The sequence below is a fragment of the Hemitrygon akajei genome, chromosome 1, assembly GCF_048418815.1.
Source record: "Hemitrygon akajei chromosome 1, sHemAka1.3, whole genome shotgun sequence".
In the NCBI taxonomy this organism is placed as follows: domain Eukaryota; kingdom Metazoa; phylum Chordata; class Chondrichthyes; order Myliobatiformes; family Dasyatidae; genus Hemitrygon; species Hemitrygon akajei.
In genome coordinates this window covers 163,868,234-163,884,617 of record NC_133124.1, presented here as the reverse complement: position 1 = coordinate 163,884,617, position 16,384 = coordinate 163,868,234, and the positions used below count along the sequence as shown (strand labels likewise).

The following is a 16,384-nucleotide window of genomic DNA, read 5'->3' as shown; positions in this document are numbered from 1 at the left end:
TCTCGTGGAGCTCCTAGTGAGCTCACATGGAACCCTGGGATTCTGCCGAACCCCGGCCGAGAAATCGTACCGTGCACCCATCACCGTCTCCACTTCTTTAAACCCCTACATTCTTCCCCATCTCTGTGATTCCCATGACTCCCTAAACCCCTTCCCGTCTCTGTGACCCCATACACCCTTCTTTCTCTGACACCTCCAAGAAAACACTCAATGTTCCCTCGCACTCATCCACTGCACTGGACTCTCGAGGAGGGGCCTCTAGCTCTCGCCCTCACTATGCCCACAGGCTCTGATGCTTGGGGTGTATTGCGGGGGGCAGTCCCCCCATGGTGGGGGACAGCATGTAAGATTTGGGGTAACTCCGGCCCTGACATCCTGTTCAGAATGCCGCAGTGTACTGTACCCTTTTTAAGAAAGGCCATGTCTCTTTCCATCTATCCCCCTCCCTTACCTCCCCCAACTCACAGCCTCCAGGGCTTCCCAGGAACCACCCTCCGAACTGCAGACTAAATGGGAGGAGGTCGTGGAGAAGGTGTGGAGCCTCGCCAGTCAAGTCTACCATTCTACTGAGGCGATCCTGTCCGACACTCAGCTCGAGAGTCAGTTCCGGTGAGAGTGCAGCCTGGTGGGAGGGGCAGTGAGGAGGGAGTACGGTGGGAGGGGCGGTGAGGATGGAGCGCTGTGGGAGGGGCGGTGAGAAGGGAGTACGGTGGGAGGGGCGGTGAGGATGGGGCACTGGGGGAGGGATGGTGGGGAGGGGCGGTGAGAGTGCAGCCTGGTGGGAGGGGCGGTGAGGATGTGGCACTGGGGCAGGGGCGGTGAGGAGGGAGTACGGTGGGAGGGGCGGTGAGGATGGGGCACTGTGGAATGGGCGGTGAGGAGAGAGTACGGTGGGAGGGACGGTGAGGAGGGAGTACGGTGGGAGGGGCGTTGAGGAGGGGGCGCCGTGGGAGGGGTGGTGAGGAGGGAGTACGGTGGGAGGGGCAGTGAGGAGGGGGCGCCGTGGGAGGGGCGGTGATGAGCGGGCACTGTGGGAGGGGCGGTGAGGAGGGAGTACGGTGGGAGGGGCGGTGAGGATGGGGCACTGGGGGAGGGATGGTGAGGTGGGTGCTGTGGGACAGACAATGAGGGAGTGCTGTGGGGGGCAGTGAGGGGGGCGATGAGGGAACCCTGAGGGGCGGCTCGGTAAAGTGGGAGCGCTGTGCTTTTCTCTTCACCCACCCCCTGGCCCTACCTTCCTCTCTGTACTTCATCCCCTTCCCCATCTCTCTCCACCCCAACCTGGCCCTCACCCTTTCCCCCACCTCTCAACGATCCTCACGCTCTCCTCTTCGCCACTGCAGGGAGCTGATCACTGAGTGCCTCACCCAGCTGAACGCCACCGCTGAAGACCTGCGCTCCCGCCTGGGACCCAGATCGGAAGAGTTCCGCTTGGACATGGAGCAGCTGCAGGAACGTCTGGAGAGGGACCTGAGCGCACTGCAGAGCAAGGTCCAGGTGTACCAGCACGAGGGTCATCTCCTGGCCGAGCAGGGCCTCAGCGACACCCGCCGTATGCTGGGCATCTACCTGCGCAAGTACCGCAAGCGGCTGACCCGCGAACAGGAAGAGATCCACCGCAAGTTCCAGGAGTACCAGGAGCTTCTGGAGAGCCAGGGCCAGCGGGTGGCCGATGGGTTGCACCAGGCGCTGGAGCCCGTGGCCACAGAAACTGCCAACCGGCTGCAGGAGAAGCTGGAGTCCCTGCGCCAGGGCTTCCAGGAGAAGCTGGCAGAGGTACAGCGGCAGGCGCAGAGCCTGCAGGAGCGGGCAGGCCAGGACGCCCAGAGCCTGCGCAGCGCCCTGAAGGAAGGAATGGCCTCTCTCCGCAGCTGGTTCCAGACCGAGGCTGAAAATCTGACCAGCCGCTTCCAGGGTCTGTTTGATGGTCTAAGGGAGCAGCCAGCTGAGGAGGAGGTCAACTGAAGGCCAGACTTCGTCTGGTGCCCACCCTCATCGTTACCACCTTCCCCAGGTCTCTGCCACAGCCCTTCCTGAGCCTCCCATCCCCTCTGTCCCTCCCTATGGGGTCTCACTTCCCCCGCCATCTCAGCCTCACCCTAATTTTCAACCACCCCCCCCCACTTCTCCAGCCCCCTTCTCAGTTTCCCACACCCTTCAACCTCTGCTGCAATGACAATGACTTCTGTCGATTCCTCCCCTCTCTGACCCGGATGCCTCGGTTTGGATGGAGTGAACTCGGTCGGGGTGCTTGTTATCCCCACTAACTGCCTCACTGACTAACAAATAAATATTCATTCAACTCTGCTGTGTTTGCCTTTTGTATCAAAACTGGCTCGGTGTGCTGGGAGGGGAATGGTAGTAGGCAGGATGGGGGTGGAGGGTGCACAGGTGGGGAAGAGCCTGCCTGAGTCTAACCTGTGGATTGCCCCCACTCCCCCCGAGTTGTCTCTGGTCCCTTCCCTCCCAATTACTTCACGTCTCAGCAGTTGCCACTCTGGGAGGGGGCGGTGAAGTGGGAGCACTATGGAGAAGTGGTGAGGAGTAAGCTGTGGAGGTTTTTTGAAGACGAAGCACTGTGGGGGGTCTATGAGGAGGCAGAGTCAGCTTTAATATCACTGACATTTGTAGTGAAATTTGTTGTCTTTGTGGCAGCACTAAAATGCGATACTTACTGGATTATGTGTTTATATTCAGAGTCAGTTTATTGTCATTTAGAAACCACAAATGCAATGCAGTTAAAAAATGAGACAACGTTCCTCCAGAATGATATCACAAAAGCATATGACAAAACAGACTACACCAGAAAATCCACTTAACGTTTGGCAATCCCCAATCCAGAGTCTGGAGAGGCTGCTGCGTCTTAATATCGCGCTACCATCTTAGCGCGTTCCCCGGAAAGGAGCTCCAATCCCACCAGACAAAACAAGACCAAAAACTAAAGCTACAAGACCTGCACAAAACCACATAGTTACAACAGTGCAAACAATAGCATAACTGATTTAAAAAAACACCATGGGCACAGTAAAAATAGTCCAAAAATGTTAAAGGACTATAAGTTCAAAATAAATTATATTTGTTAAATTAAATAAGTAATAAATAAAAAATGTACTGAGGTACTGTTCATAGATTCAGAAATCACATGGTGGGAGGAAGAAAGACGCTGAATCATCGATTGTGTGCCTTCGGGCTTCTGCACCTCCTCCCTGATGGTAGCAATGAGAACAAGGCATGACCTGGGTGATTGGAGGTCTTTAATGATGGATGCTGCCTTTTTGAGGCATCATTCCTTGAAGACGTCCTGGTGCTCATGATGGAGCTAAGTTTACAACTTCCTGCAGTTTCTTTCAATCCCATGTAGCAGCACCGCCCCCCCCCCCTCCCTCACCTTACCGGGCGGTGATACCATATACTTTCAAATGAGACCCAGTCTGTTGGAGACAAAGCTTCCATAGACACAATTGGAGAGGGTGGCTCTTCGCCTGGGGCTCAAACACCTCACCCAACATCACTCCAAACTCGGTTGAGATCAGAGGGGGATTTCTCCCAGTGGGATCTTATGTGTGTAAATTTTAAGGCACCAAGATGAAAGAGCTGATTGTGGACTTCAGGAAAGGTAAGACGATGGAACACATACCAATCCTCAGAGAGGGATCAGAAGTGGAGAGAGTGAACAGTTTCAGGTTCCTGTGTGTCAAGATCTCTGAGGATCTAACCTGGTCCCAACAGATCGATGTAGTTTAATGAAGACAGTGTCAGTACATTAGGAGTTTGAAGAGATTTGGCATGTCAACAAATACACTCAAAAACTTCTATAGATGTACTGTGGAGAGCATTCTGACAGGCTGCATCACTGACTGGTATGGAGGGGCTACTGTACATGACCGAAAGTAACTGCAGAAGGTTGTAAATCTAGTCAGCTCCATCTTGGGTACCAGCCCACAAAGTACCCAGGGCATCTTCAAGGAACGGTGTCTCAGAAAGGCAGCATCCATCCTCCAGCACCCAGGACATGTCCTTTTCTCACTGTTACAATCAGGTAGGAGGTACAGAAGCCTGAAGGCACACACTCGGTGATTAAGGAACAGCTTCTTCCCCTCTGTCATCTGATTCCTAAATGGACAGTGAACCCTTGGACACTACCTCACTTTTTTAAAATATGCAGTATTCCTGTTTTTGTATGTTTTTAAAAATCTATTCAATATATGTATATTGTAATTGATTTATTTATTATTTTTATTTTGTTTATTTTTTTCTCTCTCTGCTAGATTATGCATTGCATGGAACTGCAGCTGCTAAGTTAACAAATTTCACATCACATAATAAACCTGGTTCTGGGATCACAGCAATTTAGGTGTGGATGGAGATGGGCACTACGTTAATGCAGAAGGCTGCAGCTCTGACACATTGTCTTTCCAAGTCTGTTCGCATTGGAGACGCTGGCATCTCTGTACCTTGGGACAAACATGGGAGTGGTGCGGAGTGATGGTTATCCCTACCTAGTCGTATTCCATTGGGAATAGAGGCGGGCAGGGAAGGAGATAGTGACTGAGTGAATGGTAAGAGAGAGATAGGCAGAAGAGGTGAGGGAGACTAAAAGAAAGAGAAGGGCGGCAGGAGGGAAAGAAAGTCTGAAATGACATACAGGGGGAGAGTGTGAATGTGAAAGAAAGAAAAAGAGAGAGGGAGTGGGGAGAAAATGCAGAGAAGTACCCCTACAGAAACAGGACACATTGGACCTGTTGAAGCTGGGTGCTCACAGCCCTCCCTGTCCCGTCACCCGTGTCAGTTAACCTGTCGGTATAGGTTGGGGGTGGGAGAGCAGCTTCTGTTGTCACAATCAGGAATTCCTCAATCCAGTGCTTCTGCACTTCCTGTTCCCACACCAGCACCATCTCCAGGGACCCCAGCCCCCCGATTCATCCGTGCAGTGTGCATCTTTCCTCACCGAGACGCGTTCCTTCACTCTGATTCCCCAGGGGAGAGGGTTCTCAGTATGTCCTGCACATTCTGGTCTCCCTCCCAGAGGAAGGACAGACTCACCACAGATTGAGGGCTGGGGGGGGGGGGTGTCTGAAGGGTCCCCTGATCAATTCCTGGGATAGGATAGGTTAGGGAACACTTGTTCCGTGTGGAGAGATTGAGCAGACAGGAGTGGAACTCCATGAAGTTTTGGGAGAAAGGAATGGGGTTTCCCTGAGACACCATCAACTAGGGAGAGGGGTAGCCGACTGGCCATTGACTCTAAAACCAGAGGTCTCAGAATGAGGAGTTAGAAGCTCAGGAGGGAGAGTTCCTTCACACCGTCCTCCCTTCAGTGTAATAGAGCGCTCTTCATCAGCCTTCTGTCCTTCCTTCCGAGTAATAGAGCGCTCCTCAACAGCCTTCCGTCCTCCCTTCAGTGTAACAGAGCGCTCCTCAACAGCCTTCCATCCTCCCTTCAGTGTAATAGAGCGCTCTTCAACAGCCTTCCGTCCTCCCTTCCGAGTAATAGAGCGCTCCTCAACAGCCTTCCGTCCTCCCTTCCGAGTAATAGAGCGCTCCTCAACAGCCTTCCGTCCTCCCTTCCGAGTAATAGAGCGCTCCTCAACAGCCTTCCGTCCTCCCTTCCGAGTAATAGAGCGCTCTTCAACAGCCTTCCATCCGCCCTTCCGAGTAATAGAGCGCTCCTCAACAGCCTTCCGTCCTCCCTTCCGAGTAATAGAGCGCTCCTCAACATCCTTCCGTCCTCCCTTCCGAGTAATAGAGCGCTCCTCAACAGCCTTCCATCCTCCCTTCAGTGTAATAGAGCGCTCTTCAACAGCCTTCCTTCCTCCCTTCAGTGTAACAGAGCGCTTCTCAACAGCCTTCCATCCTCCCTTCAGTGTAATAGAACGCTCCTCAACAGCCTTCAGTCCTCCCTTCAGTGTAATAGTGCGCTTCTCAACAGCCTTCCCTCCTCCCTTCCGAGTAATAGTGCGCTCCTCAACAGCCTTCCATCCTCCCTTCCGAGTAATAGAGCGCTCCTCAACAGCCTTCCGTCCTCCCTTCAGTGTAACAGAGCGCTCCTCAACAGCCTTCCATCCTCCCTTCAGTGTAATAGTGCGCTTCTCAACAGCCTTCTGTCCTCCCTTCAGTGTAATAGAGCGCTCCTCAACAGCCTTCTGTCCTCCCTTCAGGGTAATACAGCGCTTCTCAACAGCCTTCCGTCCTCCCTTCTGAGTAATAGTGCGCTCCTCAACAGTCTTCCGTCCTCCCTTCCGAGTAATAGTGCGCTCCTCAACAGCCTTCCGTCCTCCCTTCAGTGTAATAGAACGCTCCTCAACAGCCTTCCGTCCTCCCTTCAGTGTAACAGAGCGCTTCTCAACAGCCTTCCATCCTCCCTTCAGTGTAATAGAGCGCTCCTCAACAGCCTTCCGTCCTCCCTTCAGTGTAATAGTGCGCTTCTCAACAGCCTTCCATCCTCCCTTCAGTGTAATAGAGCGCTCTTCAACAGCCTTCCGTCCTCCCTTCAGTGTAACAGAGCGCTCCTCAACAGCCTTCCATCCCCCCTTCCGAGTAATAGAGCGCTCTTCAACAGCCTTCCCTCCTCCCTTCCGAGTAATAGAGCGCTCTTCAACAGCCTTCCCTCCTCCCTTCCGAGTAATAGAGCGCTCCTCAACAGCCTTCCATCCTCCCTTCAGTGTAATAGAGCGCTCTACAACAGCCTCCCGTCCTCCCTTCCGGGTAATAGAGCGCTCCTCAACAGCATTCTGTCCTCCCCTCCCGTACAATGCACCACCTGACCTGTTATCAATGGCTCCTGCTATCTTGTGTTAAATACTGAGAATTGACTCCTACTGCACACTGCCATACTGGGCTGAAGTTGCTAATGGGGCTGTCCAGTTCCTGCCCAGCACTGAGCAAATTTCAAAAGACGAGGTTTATTTTTTTTTTAAATGATCTCTCGTGGAGCTCCTAGTGAGCTCACATGGAACCCTGGGATTCTGCCGAACCCCGGCCGAGAAATCGTACCGTGCACCCATCACCGTCTCCATTTCTTTAAACCCCTACATTCCTCCCAATCTCTGTGATGCCAACATCCCTCTCTATGCCCATGACTCCCTAAACCCATTCCCGTCTCTGTGACCCCATTCACCCTTCTTTCTCTGACACCTCCAAGAAAACACTCTATGTTCCCTCACACTATCCACTGCACTGGACTCTCGAGGAGGGGCCTCTAGCTCTCGCCCTCACTATGCCCACAGGCTCTGATGCTTGGGGTGTATTGCGGGGGGCAGTCCCCCCATGGTGGGGGACAGCAGGTAAGATTTGGGGTAACTCCGGCCCTGACATCCTGTTCAGAATGCCGCAGTGTACTGTACCCTTTTTAAGAAAGGCCATGTCTCTTTCCATCTATCCCCCTCCCTTACCTCCCCCAACTCACAGCCTCCAGGGCTTCCCAGGAACCACCCTCCGAACTGCAGACTAAATGGGAGGAGGTCGTGGAGAAGGTGTGGAGCCTCGCCAGTCAAGTCTACCATTCTACTGAGGCGATCCTGTCCGACTCTCAGCTCGAGAGTCAGTTCCGGTGAGAGTGCAGCCTGGTGGGAGGGGCAGTGAGGAGTGAGTATGGTAGGAGGGGCGGTGAGGAGGGGTGGTGAGGAGGGAGTACGGTGGGAGCGGCGGTGAGGAGGGGGCGCTGTGGGAGGGGTTGTGAGGAGGGCGTAGGGTGGGAGGGGCGGTGAGGATGGGGCACTGGAGGAGGGATGGTGAGGACGGAGTACGGTGGGAGGGGTGGTGATGAGCAGGCACTGTGGGACGGGCGGTGATGAGTGGGCACTGTGGGATGGGCAGTGAGGAGGGAGTATGGTGGAGGGGCGTTGAGGATGGGTCACTGTGGGAGGGATGTAGAGGAGGGTCACTGTGGGAGGGATGGTGAGGAGGGTCACTGTGGGAGGGATGGTGAGGAGGGAGTACGGTGGGAGGGGCGGTGAGGATGGGGCACTGGGTGAGCGATGGTGAGGAGGGTCTCTGGGAGGGATGGTGAGGAGGGTGCTGTGGGACAGACAATGAGGGAGTGCTGTGGGGGGCAGTGGGGGGGGCGATGAGGGAACACTGAGGGGCGGCTCGGTAAAGTGGGAGCGCTGTGCTTTTCTCTTCATCTAATGTACTGCATCTGTACCCACCCCCTCGCCCTCCCTTCCTCTCTGTACTTCATCCCCTTCCCCATCTCTCTCCACCCCAACCTGGCCCTCACCCTTTCCCCCACCTCTCAACGATCCTCACGCTCTCCTCTTCGCCACTGCAGGGAGCTGATCACTGAGTGCCTCACCCAGCTGAACGCCACCGCTGAGGACCTGCGCTCCCGCCTGGGACCCAGATCGGAAGAGTTCCGCTTGGACATGGAGCAGCTGCAGGAACGTCTGGAGAGGGACCTGAGCGCACTGCAGAGCAAGGTCCAGGTGTACCAGCACGAGGGTCATCTCCTGGCCGAGCAGGGCCTCAGCGACACCCGCCGCATGCTGGGCATCTACCTGCGCAAGTACCGCAAGCGGCTGACCCGCGAACAGGAAGAGATCCACCGCAAGTTCCAGGAGTACCAGGAGCTTCTGGAGAGCCAGGGCCAGCGGGTGGCCGATGGGTTGCACCAGGCGCTGGAGCCCGTGGCCACAGAAACTGCCAACCGGCTGCAGGAGAAGCTGGAGTCCCTGCGCCAGGGCTTCCAGGAGAAGCTGGCAGAGGTACAGCGGCAGGCGCAGAGCCTGCAGGAGCGGGCAGGCCAGGACGCCCAGAGCCTGCGCAGCGCCCTGGAGGAAGGAATGGCCTCTCTCCGCAGCTGGTTCCAGACCGAGGCTGTAAATCTGACCAGCCGCTTCCAGGGTCTGTTTGATGGTCTAAGGGAGCAGCCAGCTGAGGAGGAGGTCAACTGAAGGCCAGACTTCGTCTGGTGCCCACCCTCATCGTTACCACCTTCCCCAGGTCTCTGCCACAGCCCTTCCTGAGCCTCCCATCCCCTCTGTCCCTCCCTATGGGGTCTCACTTCCCCCTCCATCTCAGCCTCACCCTAATTTTCAACCCCCCCCCCACTTCTCCAGCCCCCTTCTCAGTTTTCCACACCCTTCAACCTCTGCTGCAATGACAATGACTTCTGTCGATTCCTCCCCTCTCTGACCCGGATGCCTCGGTTTGGATGGAGTGAACTCGGTCGGGGTGCTTGTTATCCCCACTAACTGCCTCACTGACTAACAAATAAATATTCATTCAACTCTGCTGTGTTTGCCTTTTGTATCAAAACTGGCTCGGTGTGCTGGGAGGGGAATGGTAGTAGGCAGGATTTAGGTGGAGGGTGCACAGGTGGGGAAGAGCCTGCCTGAGTCTAACCTATGGATTGCCCCCACTCCCCCCGAGTTGTCTCTGGTCCCTTCCCTCCCAATTACTTCACGTCTCAGCAGTTGCCACTCTGGGAGGGGGCGGTGAAGTGGGAGCACTATGGAGAAGTGGTGAGGAGTAAGCTGTGGAGGTTTTGTGAAGACGAAGCACTGTGGGGGGTCTATGAGGAGGCAGAGTCAGCTTTAATATCACTGACATTTGTAGTGAAATTTGTTGTCTTTGTGGCAGCACTAAAATGCGATACTTACTAATAGTATGTGGATTATATGTTTATATTCAGAATCAGTTTATTGTCATTTAGAAACCACAAATGCAATGTAGTTAAAAAATGAGACAACGTTCCTCCAGAATGATATCACAAAAGCATATGACAAAACAGACTACACCAGAAAATCCACATAACATTTGGCAATCCCCAATCCAGAGTCTGGAGAGGCTGCTGCGTATTAATATCGCGCTACCATCTTAGCGCGTACCCCGGAAAGGAGCTCCAATCCCACCAGACAAAACAAGACCAAAAACTAAAGCTACAAGACCTGCACAAAACCACATAGTTACAACAGTGCAAACAATAGCATAACTGATTTAAAAAAACACCATGGGCACAGTAAAAATAGTCCAAAAATGTTAAAGGACTATAAATTCAAAATAAATTATATTTGTTAAATTAAATAAGTAATAAATAAAAAATGTAATGAGGTACTGTTCATAGATTCAGAAATCACATGGTGGGAGGAAGAAAGACGCTGAATCATCGATTGTGTGCCTTCGGGCTTCTGCACCTCCTCCCTGATGGTAGCAATGAGAACAAGGCATGACCTGGGTGATTGGAGGTCTTTAATGATGGATGCTGCCTTTTTGAGGCATCATTCCTTGAAGACGTCCTGGTGCTCATGATGGAGCTAAGTTTACAACTTCCTGCAGTTTCTTTCAATCCCATGTAGCAGCACCGCGCCCCCTCCCTCACCTTACCGGGCGGTGATACCATATACTTTCAAATGAGACCCAGTCTGTTGGAGACAAAGCTTCCATAGACACAATTGGAGAGGGTGGCTCTTCGCCTGGGGCTCAAACACCTCACCCAACATCACTCCAAACTCGGTTGAGATCAGAGGGGGATTTCTCCCAGTGGGATCTTATGTGTGTGAATTTTAAGGCACCAAGATGAAAGAGCTGATTGTGGACTTCAGGAAAGGTAAGACGATGGAACACATACCAATCCTCAGAGAGGGATCAGAAGTGGAGAGAGTGAACAGTTTCAGGTTCCTGTGTGTCAAGATCTCTGAGGATCTAACCTGGTCCCAACAGATCGATGTAGTTTAATGAAGACAGTGTCAGTACATTAGGAGTTTGAAGAGATTTGGCATGTCAACAAATACACTCAAAAACTTCTATAGATGTACTGTGGAGAGCATTCTGACAGGCTGCATCACTGACTGGTATGGAGGGGCTACTGTACATGACCGAAAGTAACTGCAGAAGGTTGTAAATCTAGTCAGTTCCATCTTGGGTACTAGCCTACAAAGTACCCAGGGCATCTTCAAGGAACAGTGTCTCAGAAAGGCAGCATCCACCCTCCAGCACCCAGGACATGTCCTTTTCTCACTGTTACAATCAGGTAGGAGGTACAGAAGCCTGAAGTCACACACTCGGTGATTAAGGAACAGCTTCTTCCCCTCTGTCATCTGATTCCTAAATGGACAGTGAACCCTTGGACACTACCTCACTTTTTTAAAATATGCAGTATTCCTGTTTTCGTATGTTTTTAAAAATCTATTCAATATATGTATATTGTAATTGATTTATTTATTTTTATTTTGTTCATTTTTTTCTCTGCTAGATTATGCATTGCATGGAACTGCAGCTGCTAAGTTAACAAATTTCACATCACATAATAAAGCTGATTCTGGGATCACAGCAATTTAGGTGTGGATGGAGATGGGCACTACGTTAATGCAGAAAGCTGTAGCTCTGACACATTGTCTTTCCAAGTCTGTTCGCATTGGAGACGCTGGCATCTCTCTACCTTGGGACAAACATGGGAGTGGTGCGGAGTGATGGTTATCCCTACCTAGTCGTATTCCATTGGGAATAGAGGCGGGCAGGGAAGGAGATAGTGACTGAGTGAATGGTAGGAGAGAGATAGGCAGAAGAGGTGAGGGAGACTAAAAGAAAGAGAAGGGTGGCAGGAGGGAAAGAAAGTCTGAAATTACATACAGGGGGAGAGTGTGAATGTGAAAGAAAGAAAAAGAGAGGGAGTGGGGAGAAAATGCAGAGAATTACCCCTACAGAAACAGGACACATTGGACCTGTTGAAGCTGGGTGCTCACAGCCCTCCCTGTCCCGTCACCCGTGTCAGTTAACCTGTCGGTATAGGTTGGGGGTGGGACAGCAGCTTCTGTTCTCACAATCAGGAATTCCTCAATCCAGTGCTTCTGCACTTCCTGTCCCCACACCAGCGCCATCTCCAGGGACCCCAGCCCCCCGATCCATCCGTGCAGTTTGCATCTTTCCTGACCGAGACGCGTTCCTTCACTCTGATTCCCCAGGGGAGAGGGTTCTCAGTATGTCCTGCACATTCTGGTCTCCCTCCCAGAGGAAGGACAGACTCACCACAGATTGAGGGGTGGGGGATCAATCCCTGGGATAGGATAGGTAGGGGAACACTTGTTCCGTGTGGAGAGATTGAGCAGACAGGAGTGGAACTCCATGAAGTTTTGGGAGAAAGGAATGGGGTTTCCCTGAGACACCATCAACTAGGGAGAGGGGTAGCCCCCTGGACACTGACTCTGAAACCAGAGGTCTCAGAATGAGGAGTTAGAAGCTCAGGAGGGAGAGTTCCTTCACTCCGTCCTCCCTTCAGTGTCCTCCCGTGTAACAAAGCGCTCCTCAACAGCCTTCAGTCCTCCCTTCCGAGTAATAGAGCGCTCTTCAACAGCCTTCAGTACTCCCTTCAGTGCAATAGAGCGCTCTTCAACAGCCTTCCGTACTCCCTTCAGTGTAATAGAGCGCTCCTCAACAGCCTTCAGTCCTCCCTTCAGTGTAATAGAGCGCTCTTCAACAGCCTTCCTTTCTCCCTTCCGAGTAATAGAGCGCTCTTCAACAGCCTTCTGTACGCCCTTCCGTGTAATAGAGCGCTCTTCAACAGCCTTCAGTCCTCCCTTCAGTGTAATAGAGCGCTCTTCAACAGCCTTCAGTCCTCACTTGTGTAATAGAGCGCTCCTCAACAGCCTTCAGTCCTCACTTCAGTGTAATAGAGCGCTCTTCAACAGCCTTCCTTCCTCCCTTCCGAGTAATAGAGCGCTCTTCAACAGCCTTCCGTCCTCCCTTCCGTGTAATAGAGCGCTCTTCAACAGCCTTCTGTCCTCCCTTCGGAGTAATAGAGCGCTCCTCAACAGCCTTCCATCCTCCCTTCCGAGTAATAGAGCGCTCTTCAACAGCCTTCCCTCCTCCCTTCCGAGTAATAGAGCGCTCTTCAACAGCCTTCCGTCCTCCCTTCAGTGTAATAGAGCGCTCTTCAACAGCCTTCTGTCCTCCCTTCGGAGTAATAGAGCGCTCCTCAACAGCCTTCCATCCTCCCTTCCGAGTAATAGAGCGCTCCTCAACAGACCTCCGTCCTCCCTTCCGTGTAATAGAGCGCTCTTCAACAGCCTTCCGTCCTCCCTTCAGTGTAATAGAGCGCTCTTCAACAGCCTTCCATCCTCCCTTCCGAGTAATAGAGCGCTCCTCAACAGCCTTCCATCCTCCCTTCCGAGTAATAGAGCGCTCTTCAACAGACCTCCGTCCTCCCTTCAGTGTAATAGAGCGCTCCTCAACAGCCTTCCGTCCTCCCTTCAGTGTAATAGAGCGCTCCTCAACAGCCTTCCGTCCTCCCTTCAGTGTAATATAACGCTCTTCAACAGCCTTCCGTCCTCCCTTCAGTGTAACAGAGCGCTCCTCAACAGCCTTCCATCCTCCCTTCAGTGTAATAGAGCGCTCCTCAACAGCCTTCCATCCTCCCTTCAGTGTAATAGAGCGCTCCTCAACAGCCTTCCGTCCTCCCTTCAGTGTAATAGAGCGCTCTTCAACAGCCTTCCGTCCTCCCTTCAGTGTAACAGAGCGCTCCTCAACAGCCTTCCATCCCCCCTTCAGTGTAATAGAGCGCACTTCAACAGCCTTCCATCCCCCCTTCCGAGTAATAGAGCGCTCCTCAACAGCCTTCCCTCCTCCCTTCCGAGTAATAGAGCGCTCCTCAGCAGCATTCTGTCCTCCCCTCCCGTACAATGCACCACCTGACCTGTTATCAATGGCTCCTGCTATCCTGTGTTAAATACTGAGAATTGACTCCTACTGCACACTGCCATACTGGGCTGAAGTTGCTAATGGGGCTGTCCAGTTCCCGCCCAGCACTGAGCAAATTTCAAAAGACGAGGTTTATTTTTTTTTATCATGATCTCTCGTGGAGCTCCTAGTGAGCTCACATGGAACCCTGGGATTCTGCCGAACCCGGCCGAGAAATCGTACCGTGCACCCATCACCGTCTCCACTTCTTTATACCCCTACATTCCTCCCCATCTCTGTGATGCCAACATCCCTCTCTATGCCCATGACTCCCTAAACCCCTTCCCGTCTCTGTGACCCCATTCACCCTTCTTTCTCTGACACCTCCAAGAAAACACTCTATGTTCCCTCGCACTCATCCACTGCACTGGACTCTCGAGGAGGGGCCTCTAGCTCTCGCCCTCACTATGCCCACAGGCTCTGATGCTTGGGGTGTATTGCGGGGGGCATGGTGGTGGACAGCAGGTAAGATTTGGGGTAACTCCGGCCCTGACATCCTGTTCAGCATGCCGCAGTGTACTGTACCCTTTTTAAGAAAGGCCATGTCTCTTTCCATCTATCCCCCTCCCTTACCTCCCCCAACTCACAGCCTCCAGGGCTTCCCAGGAACCACCCTCCGAACTGCAGACTAAATGGGAGGAGGTCGTGGAGAAGGTGTGGAGCCTCGCCAGTCAAGTCTACCATTCTACTGAGGCGATCCTGTCCGACACTCAGCTCGAGAGTCAGTTCCGGTGAGAGTGCAGCCTGGTGGGAGGGGCAGTGAGGAGGGAGTACGGTGGGAGGGGCGGTGAGGAGGGGTGGTGAGGAGGGAGTACGGTGGGAGGGGCGGTGAGGATGGGGCACTGGAGGAGGGATGGTGAGGACGGAGTACGGTGGGAGGGGTGGTGATGAGCAGGCACTGTGGGACGGGCGGTGATGAGTGGGCACTGTGGGATGGGCAGTGAGGAGGGAGTATGGTGGAGGGGCGGTGAGGATGGGTCACTGTGGGAGGGATGTAGAGGAGGGTCACTGTGGGAGGGATGGTGAGGAGGGAGTATGGTGGAGGGGCGGTGAGGATGGGTCACTGTGGGAGGGATGTAGAGGAGGGTCACTGTGGGAGGGATGGTGAGGAGGGTCACTGTGGGAGGGATGGTGAGGAGGGAGTACGGTGGGAGGGGCGGTGAGGATGGGGCACTGGGGGAGCGATGGTGAGGAGGGTCTCTGGGAGGGATGGTGAGGAGGGTGCTGTGGGACAGACAATGAGGGAGTGCTGTGGGGGGCAGTGGGGGGGGGCGATGAGGGAACACTGAGGGGCGGCTCGGTAAAGTGGGAGCGCTGTGCTTTTCTCTTCATCTAATGTACTGCATCTGTACCCACCCCCTCGCCCTCCCTTCCTCTCTGTACTTCATCCCCTTCCCCATCTCTCAACCTGGCCCTCACCCTTTCCCCCACCTCTCAACGATCCTCACGCTCTCCTCTTCGCCACTGCAGGGAGCTGATCACTGAGTGCCTCACCCAGCTGAACGCCACCGCTGAAGACCTGCGCTCCCGCCTGGGACCCAGATCGGAAGAGTTCCGCTTGGACATGGAGCAGCTGCAGGAACGTCTGGAGAGGGACCTGAGCGCACTGCAGAGCAAGGTCCAGGTGTACCAGCACGAGGGTCATCTCCTGGCCGAGCAGGGCCTCAGCGACACCCGCCGCATGCTGGGCATCTACCTGCGCAAGTACCGCAAGCGGCTGACCCGCGAACAGGAAGAGATCCACCGCAAGTTCCAGGAGTACCAGGAGCTTCTGGAGAGCCAGGGCCAGCGGGTGGCCGATGGGTTGCACCAGGCGCTGGAGCCCGTGGCCACAGAAACTGCCAACCGGCTGCAGGAGAAGCTGGAGTCCCTGCGCCAGGGCTTCCAGGAGAAGCTGGCAGAGGTACAGCGGCAGGCGCAGAGCCTGCAGGAGCGGGCAGGCCAGGACGCCCAGAGCCTGCGCAGCGCCCTGGAGGAAGGAATGGCCTCTCTCCGCAGCTGGTTCCAGACCGAGGCTGAAAATCTGACCAGCCGCTTCCAGGGTCTGTTTGATGGTCTAAGGGAGCAGCCAGCTGAGGAGGAGGTCAACTGAAGGCCAGACTGGGTCTGGTGCCCACCCTCATCGTTACCACCTTCCCCAGGTCTCTGCCACAGCCCTTCCTGAGCCTCCCATCCCCTCTGTCCCTCCCTATGGGGTCTCACTTCCCCCTCCATCTCAGCCTCACCCTAATTTTCAACACCCCCCCCCCACTTCTCCAGCCCCCTTCTCAGTTTCCCACACCCTTCAACCTCTGCTGCAATGACAATGACTTCTGTCGATTCCTCCCCTCTCTGTCCCGGATGCCTCGGTTTGGATGGAGTGAACTCGGTCGGGGTGCTTGTTATCCCCACTAACTGCCTCACTGACTAACAAATAAATATTCATTCAACTCTGCTGTGTTTGCCTTTTGTATCAAAACTGGCTCGGTGTGCTGGGAGGGGAATGGTAGTAGGCAGGATGGGGGTGGAGGGTGCACAGGTGGGGAAGAGCCTGCCTGAGTCTAACCTGTGGATTGCCCCCACTCCCCCCGAGTTGTCTCTGGTCCCTTCCCTCCCAATTACTTCACGTCTCAGCAGTTGCCACTCTGGGAGGGGGCGGTGAAGTGGGAGCACTATGGAGAAGTGGTGAGGAGTAAGCTGTGGAGGTTTTTTGAAGACGAAGCACTGTGGGGGG

At 54.0% G+C, this 16,384-nt stretch overlaps 1 protein-coding gene across 1 annotated transcript; it reads left to right on the top strand.

The window, feature by feature from the left end:
- Positions 1–14,119: 14,119 nt before the first annotated feature.
- LOC140725534 (uncharacterized) lies at positions 14,120–16,105 on the top strand. The gene is made up of 3 exons (XM_073041162.1): positions 14,120–14,136; positions 14,211–14,402; positions 15,142–16,105. The coding sequence occupies exons 1-3, from the start codon at positions 14,120–14,122 to the stop codon at positions 15,761–15,763; spliced, it is 831 nt and encodes a 276-aa protein (XP_072897263.1). The 3' UTR covers positions 15,764–16,105.
- Positions 16,106–16,384: the final 279 nt, after the last annotated feature.

Bases quoted from the DNA above. Each gene is read 5' to 3' on its own strand.
- LOC140725534 (XM_073041162.1), top strand. The intron at 14,403-15,141 runs GTGAGAGTGCAG...TCGCCACTGCAG, and splicing joins CAGCTCGAGAGTCAGTTCCG to GGAGCTGATCACTGAGTGCC.